The 8,141-nt window shown below is 45.5% G+C and overlaps 1 protein-coding gene across 2 annotated transcripts in view; it reads left to right on the forward strand.

Moving 5' to 3' along the window:
• TBC1D16 (TBC1 domain family, member 16) overlaps positions 1 to 8,141 on the forward strand; it is a 28,576-nt gene that overhangs the window by 10,330 nt on the left and 10,105 nt on the right. For both annotated transcript variants that reach the window (XM_009324536.1, XM_009324535.1), the window contains exon 4: positions 7,859 to 8,056. In XM_009324536.1, coding sequence (XP_009322811.1) covers positions 7,859 to 8,056 — 198 coding nt within the window. The remainder of the gene's footprint in view (positions 1 to 7,858; positions 8,057 to 8,141) is intronic.

Here is an 8,141-nt window from a genome sequence, read left to right on the forward strand (position 1 = left end):
GCTTTTCTCCTCTCAGCTGGTAAAGCGGGGGGCCCGTCTCCTTCCCGCCCCTGTTCTGCCTCAGGAGAGCCGCGTTAGGGAGCGCTTTGCCCGGGGGTGCAGGTCCGGCGCCGCAGCCCCGCCGTGCACCAGGGCTGAGGGGCGGTGGCTCCGCACCAGTGTTCTTCTCTTGTGTAACTGCAGGGAAACAGAAATGTTTGCAGAAAATTACAGCGTGGGCTTGTCCCAGGGAAACAGGGAATTTCTAAGGGAGCGCAGGGCTCCTCTTCCCGAGTGGGCAGCGGGTTTGGGTTTGGGAAGGCTGGCGTTACAGACCGGTCTAACTGCAAGAGCAGGGAGATCTGGTAGGCGGGAGCAGAGTAAATTACAGCAGTGGCTGTTTTTTCTGGGAGGCATTGCAATAAAGTGCCTTTTCCCAGGATATTCTTGCATTTCTTCTGTTACTTATTTATACGATCGTAACGCCCAGAAATCCTAATTGGGAGTGGAGATAAATGGTGCTGGCAGGTATCCATAGCTTTGTGAGGGAAGAATTGCGTTAACTGGATCAAAATAAAGAGCATGTCCCCTCTAAAAGTACAACAGTATATGCAAATAAATCTGCATAGTCTCTGTCTTCTTGGCTCGGCCCTCGCAATTATAACAGCATTAAGCATTTACAATAACTCTGAAACATGCTCTTAGTCAGCTCTCCTTCTTCCTCTCCCTTTTCTGCTACTTGAAGAAAGCTCTCCCCTTGGGAAATCCGCATTGTATTGTGGAAACAGTGAAATTCTCTCTGGGTGGTGTTGGCTCCGCTAATACTGGGTCAGCAGCGGTGCAGAGTCCAGGGAGTTGGTTAACTTTGTCAGTAAAAAGTCCCCCTGAAATTCCCAATCCATTGCTTAGAGCCAAGAATATAAGAACAAAGGTAATCTTCAGGGCTTTCAAGGGACCAGGGTTTTGAAGGCTTGATTGTAATTAGCATAATTAGTGTAGAATTTTATTTTTGCATGGATAGAACTGAAAGAAAAAAGCAAAATAATCCATTGATTTTAAATATAAAATAAACACTGGTAAGAAAGGTCCCCTTTTCCAGTCTGGAATAGGCTGAAAAGCAAACATTCTTTTTCGGGTTTTGCTGAGAAATCACTTTTTCCATCTAGGGATTATTTTTTTTTTAAGTGTTGCATTTCGATTGATTTATTAATGAGCGAAAGCCTAGGTATGAGGTGCCCCTTCTCTGCATGGATTGTAAAAATCTGCCATTCAGCTTTTGGAATATTTTCCTTGCTTAAAATGAAGGTAACATTTGCATCATTGAGCAGCATACGCTCGGCTCTAAATGATTTGTTGTGTTTGGCTTCTCGGGAGCTATGTGTATTTTATTCATAAGCATCGAACTGCTAACTCTGCCACTGCTACCTCGCTGCAACAAGAAGTCACAGAGAAGAACCTCGCTTGGGTTTTACCTAAGCAGCCTACACCTGTCTGGAAGTCTCATCCGTGAAAAACAGATCGCTTGTCTTTTAGCTGAGGGTATACATGTATCACATTCCAGACTTTGATTGGGTAAAAGAGATTAAAACACACATTAATTCACTACAAACTCCTGCGGGTTTTTTTGCCTTCCATTTGCATTCAAAATAATTAACTCAAGAATTCTCAGTTTATTTTGTTTTCTTTTTGGTTTAATTTACAGCAGTTGGGGGGAACCTTTTGGAGGTAAGCGGGGCTGTTTTTCTAATGCCCCCTCTTGCTGGCTAAAATCGCTCGGCTTCCCTTCAGGCCATGAGGACTTGGAGGAATGAATTGGGAGCAACAAAGCCCCCAGTGTAGTGAGGCTTCTCGCTCAGCTGCCGCCCTCCTCGGCGGAGCGGGGCAGGAAGGCAGCACCCAGCGCCGCTGCAGAGGTGGGTCGTCCCGGGGCGCCAGCCGCTCCGCCACACAGGTTGGCTTTTGTCCGTGAAGATTTGGGGTGATAAACCGGCGGCAGAGGTGGACGCTGCATGTTCTACCTGCGCTGGCTGGTTGTGTGTGCTCTGGGAAGGCAGGCAGGGTGCTGTAAAAGTGGATTGCAATAGCCCCGTAAAGCGTAATAAATTGTTTTGATCTTTATTTCTCAAGGACAAACCAATTACGCCTATCGGAAGGCAAAGCTGCATAATCGGGTTTCCTTGAGTCCCTCGTTCCGTTGTGTTAAAGTATCTTATTTGTCGGGCTTGTGCTCGCCGAGTTGATGTTAATTCAGAGCCCCGTCCCTGATCATGAACTTGTTGTTACAGTCCAAGGTCAGAGGGTGAATGTAGAAGCCGCTGCCCTCCCCGCAGCGTGTGCCGGTGAGGTGGCCAACGTGTAGATGGCTGGTAACCACAAACCTTCTTCTGCTCTTTTCCTGTACGGGGGGAGTGAAGGATTCCAACGCTTTTAAGATGTAAACAGCTTGTTCTTTGAATATCGTTAATAACATTGACAATAAGAAGAGTGACTAACAATAATACACTGACTTTTAGAAGCGCTGTTGAATCTGCTTCCTGGCGCCGAGCATGAAAGGATACAATTATTTTTCGTAACCTTTTATTTTCCCTTTATGGCAAGCTAAGCAAAGCAAGTTTGTCAGAGGCAGAGTGCTCCTAATTTGGTCTCCAGTGACCTCTGCAGCCGTGATTGGCAGTCTGGTGTCAGGAAGGAACTTGCGCTTGTGAGATAGAAATGAGCAGAACAAATGCCGTAGGACAGCTTGGGTTCCCTGGAGGACACGGGCTAAAAAAGGTGAAAGAAGTGCAATTACAGGAGGTTTTCAGCACAGAAAGTTAATTAGCTACTAAATAGCATTTAGTGCAGTTCAACGCAGGGAAATTTATGTTTTGAAAGCAAACAGATCAATGGAAAGCCTGTGGAACAAGCTTTTGGAAAGTCCATGTTGACATTCGTGTACTTTGTACTGTAACGTCCTGGGCAGTTGTTCACAGGTTTCCCTAACAAATAGGAAGAATTTGTTTCCCTGCGTGTTTGCAGACATATAGATACGCTTCCACATGAGGATGTTTTGACATTTAATTTCAGAAATTCTGGTTAGGCTTTCATCCAGACTATCTAACACCTTTTTCCCTGTTCACCGAGGTCAGTGTAAATCGATTCTGTTCGGGCTCTCTGAGGCAAAGGAACTTCAAGTTCCAAATATTTTCAGCCAAAGGGTGAATTTAACACAGTTCTTAACCTAGTTACTCGTCTGTGCTGGTCAGATGCAAGTAGCTGGTGCGACTGCAGCGTTTCACTGTCAACATCTGGCTCTGCATGGCCACGCTCCTCTGGAAGCTGGTGCCATCCCGCGACGTCCTTCCAGTCTTCCTCTGCAGTGTGACTTGGAAGGACCAGAAATATTTTGACAAATTTTTTATGATCCCAAATTACCAATCTGTTTTCTTTTGCACGTCTTTTATATGTCACTGAAGTCAGCATGTTTCACAACTCATTATATATGTATATTGTCAAGGACACTTTTTTTAATCAGAACAATAGATTTGGGTTCCAGCTGCCTGATATTACCTCACTTTGTACAGTCGCTACACTAAATTTTTAGGTATTTCAGGATAGCTTTGAACTTTTATTGATGGATTATTTATTTGAAGCTATCTGTCTTAGACATTTTAGGCAGCTGATGCTGCCATGAGCTATTTCACCTTGCTGGAAAGAAGAGGAACCTAGAAGGTCAGTGCCTGTGGGGAATAGTGGAGAAACAGAGAAATGCTAACCCCTGGGGAGGAAAAGGGGCATGTAATTCCCATTACATGGATGCTCATACATTATGATGATACTTATTGTCTGTAAATGACGCTCCACAAGCCAGCGTGCAGGAATAGCTCGGGCTGTAAGGAAAGCTGTTATTAGTGAAGGCGTGCTTTAGTACAATGGTGATGGAGAGCCAACTGAGGAGGGTTTGGTTCTTGCAAGAGGCTTTCTGGGAATCAGGTGGTGCACGCTGACAGCTTAGGTAACTGCCACATCGTGACTATAATCTTCAGCCCCTTTCCCTCTTATAATTACATTTGTCACATCATGTCGTAAAATGAGTTATTAGATCTCTGTTGCTGAAATAGCCTTCCCATGTAATTGATGCGGGTCTCTGCCCTGGCTCTGTAACAGAAATAATAATTGGTTTTATCTCTCTTTATGCAGTAGGTGTGTACAAATGCTTTGACCGAAAAGTAAGTCAGGTCCCATTACTACATTACTCCACGTTGAAAGTCTCACTTGCCAAGTGTGGCTGACCTCCTCGGATCGGGCGTGCACGAGCGTTCCCGTGCGGTGGGAGGAGGACGGTGGCTGCCTTATGCAAGCGCTTGCTTTCTTAGGGGCTGCAAAAGCTTGAGGAATGTAGATACGGTTGCTTGCTGTAGTTGATTGTTGAGTGGAGAAAATGCATCACCACCTGGTATTGCTCACCAGCAAGAATGAGATGTATTTTGAGACAGAAGAGTAATGGGACTTCAATAAGGGGAAAAGGCTTAAGTGGAATCATGAATATGTCTGTGGGTTTCCTGCCTCAGGTTTTGCTAATCCTCCTTATTTTTTTTCCCCTGTCCCTTTTATTCCCGTGGACCATTGCACTTGTCCTCTTGTTTTGCTGAGCAGTGCTGTATACTAGCTGGTGCTCTGTTTTTCGTAGATCCCACAACCCGAAGTCTCTCTGGAATGTTCCTCCAGCTATTTGCCTTGCAGTGCTTCAGCTCCCTGCTTTTGCAGGGCACTCTGGTAGAAATCCCTCATCTAGCAGATATAATAGTTTGACAAATAATAAATTGGAGAATTCTTCCCTTGCATCTGTGTATCTTGTGTGCCTAGTTAGAGGACTCCCCAAAATCCATGAAATTAGCATTGATCGTACTGCTTGTTGTTACTTAAGTACAGAATAATCTCGATATTAAAAATATTTTACAAAGTAGTCCAACAGATTAGAATCATTTCAATTTTTTTCAATCAATACATACAGGAAAAAGTAATTTTAAACACAGTGAGGTGGTTTTCTTAATTTCCACAGTGACTAAGTACGCACCAATGTCTGAGGTGGTACTCTCTCTGCATCTATACTATGTATGAATGTACATGTTTATCGACCTCTCCGAAGGGCACGGGGTGCACAGATGGCTCTTTCAGATTTCATCTTCTACATCAATGAAAACATTGGAATTTCCCTGGGCTGCACACTCTGAGGCACCGTGCTTACACTCACTGGCTTTTTGCTGTCCAGAAAGGGTAAATCCACTTTAGCAACGTGTTGCTTCAGATTGCTTCTGTGTATGTTGGATGCGTGTACAAGCTTGTAACTAGAGGCTAAATGTGAACTGTAAACATTTGTCTTGAAGAAGCATTTCTAGAAAATATAACATTGCCAGCATCTTTGTGACTGGGCTCTCCAGCCTCTGAGTTTTCGGGTAGCTACTTGTGTATCTGAAGCAGATTTTGGTTACGTAGCAAGTAACTGCAGCTGGCAGTAGCATTCTGTACTGAGGAGCTACACGATTCCCCGGGATCAAAGCGAGCCTGCCCAGCTCTACTGGTAACTATCGTTTCTTGGCAGTCGTCTCTCTGCCACTGGTCGTTTGAGATGATGCTCTTGAAGAATGGGCACGTTGGTGTCTGTGAGGAGGGAACCGCAGGGACAATGATCCTCACAGTCAATGCGTCTTCCAGCTCTTTGTCATACTGACCAGTTCATCTTTGCAAGAGTTTTAGAAAAATGGTTGCCTCTGCTTAGTCTTTGAGCTAGTTTGAGTCATCTCTTCCAGGAAAATCCTGTGTAACCAGCTGTGGCTGTTATGAAGTGTTGCTCCATAAATACCAGCTGCTTATAGCAAGCAGTTTAGCACAAGTGTCCTGTAGCAGGACTCCTATTATTTCTGCATTAACATGAGATACTGAATGTTGTAGGAAAGTGTTATATTTTGCAGCTTTATCAGAAAGTAACGCTTGATTTTTCACAAAGGCCAGTACAATTTTCATGGAATTATTCACAAGGTGCAGGTGATGGTGTGTAGCTGTGCTTGTGAGACTGGAAGTATCCCGGTGTCTACCCTAGAAAAACTGCTGTTGTTCCTCCTTGAGTGAGTTTGGGTATGTCGTATGATCCCTGCTCGCATGGCGATATTGCCGTGTCACTTCTAAGACCTCAACCTCCAAATGGCTTGAATGTAAGTTTTGCTGTGATGCCTTCTTTCAGAAAAATGGAGCAGCAGAGCTTCATGAACAGAGTAGCAAAGCCGCTCTTTTAGCTGAAAGTAAAACAGACTTCGTCTCATCTACATAATGCTGCAGAACTAGAGAAGGGGGCTCGGGGATTTATTTCCCATGCGTGTGGGCGCTAAGGTTTTGAGTCATACATTTGAACTGGGCGGCTCGCAAGGGGCTTGGTTAAAAATTTAACCCACAACTAACTGGGATGTCCGGAGACCTGTCCATTGGAATGCAATGACCTGAACCATGGGTAGACGCTGCAAATAAGGCTCGTCCCTGTGGAAGAGGCACTGTAGCCAGGCTTGGAAAGCATACTGATGTGGTGTGCTGCAGATGCATGCTCAGTGTGTGATTTTCAGCGTTCAGTGCCTACATTGTTAGATAAGCGGATTAGAAAACATTGCATAAAGTGGCATTGCAGGGGGCTGTCTTTATACCTGCTACTTGCCTTGTTTTGCAAACCCTGATTTCACAGCGGAACCCATTCAGAGCTTGCGCTGAGATTGTTCACATGTATTGGCCTTTTTAAGAATCAAGGGGTCACAGTTTCAGATTCACTTAATTCTCAAAGTAGTGATATTTTTCTTTTGGGATCAGGGCTGGTGGCGGGCATGTGGTTTTTTTTAATCTAAACTCAGTTTACTCTTAAAGATAAATATCTGGGGCACAGTGAGCTCCTAGCATATTGGAAAATGGCTGGGTTCACTTTCTCTGCTTTGCGGTGGGTTAAAGAGCTCATGCGTAATTTCCCGCTCCTTAGCTCTCTGAAGTTTCAAGTTTGCAAGCGAAAGCCATTTGTCTGAAGTTTAGACACATGAATCCAGGCTTGTCAGGTCCACTTGCAAATGCGTAATGAGAAACTTGAGTTCAGGGGAAATACCTTTGGATCTTACTGGTCACTGAGGGAATTTGCCAGATGAGATCCCCAGTCAATGCTGCTGTCTGAATGCGCTCACTCCTCCTGTCCCTGGCCCGGTGCGGAGCGGCTGAGCTGCATGCTGAGGAGGTTGCTTGAGCTGTGGAGCAAGAAGTCTCTTCCTTTGGAAGTTATTCACTGAGTGCTGCTGGAGCTGCTGAAGCAGCCTGTCGAGGACCTGTGCTTCTGCAGTCATGTTTTTTCAATGGCCCAACATTTTCCATCCCAAGGGGTCATCAGTCCCAGAGGCATAATGGTTTGAAGGGACCCTGCAGCTTAGGGCTCTGTGGTGTGGGCTGGAGGGCAGGCAAGTGCCTGCTGGACTGGCGGGATCCCCAAACTGGTCTTTGTCCTGCGACGAAGGAGCAGAGGACGGGCCGTTCCTCGGAGCAGTCTGGGCTGTTCCCACTCTGGGCTTCTTAATTTTGCCTTCTCAAAAGTCAGTATGTTGAGGAATGGTTTTCGCTCTCCCCGGTTCTGTGTGGAATTCAGGAGCAGACCAAAAACAGGATCGGTTTTTGGGGATGGTAGGGAATTAGTTTAAATAAAAATAATTTAATCTCTTATGTGGGCTGTTGGTTATTGACTCCTTAGACCTGCACTGAATTCCAATTTCAGAGCTCTGTCAAAGGATTTTTAACTTGGAGCATTTGTGGTTATTGCATGTAAATGCAGTCTTCTTTGGCTGAGGTCTTGTGGGGCTTTCTTCCTCCACGCTCTTGTCTGCAGGGACACGTGTGACAATCGCATGACCTGCTCCACCAGCTCTGCCTCCAGCCTCGACACCAGTGCCCAGTTCCAGGAGAATAATGGGCAAACGCAGAGCACCAGATGGGATGAACAGCAGAAAGTGTTTGCCCTAGAGCAGGTCTGTGGTGTCTTTAGAGTGGACCTGGGACAAATGAGATCCCTTCGCCTCTTCTTCAGGTAACGTATTATTGTGTGTGATATTTGTGTGTGCTCTGGATCAGTGCGCACTGGGCTCTGGAGGCAGATGGCTTCTGCAGTCTTC

The sequence above is a fragment of the Pygoscelis adeliae genome, unplaced genomic scaffold (assembly GCF_000699105.1).
Source record: "Pygoscelis adeliae isolate BGI_AS28 unplaced genomic scaffold, ASM69910v1 Scaffold445, whole genome shotgun sequence".
NCBI lineage: Eukaryota > Metazoa > Chordata > Aves > Sphenisciformes > Spheniscidae > Pygoscelis > Pygoscelis adeliae.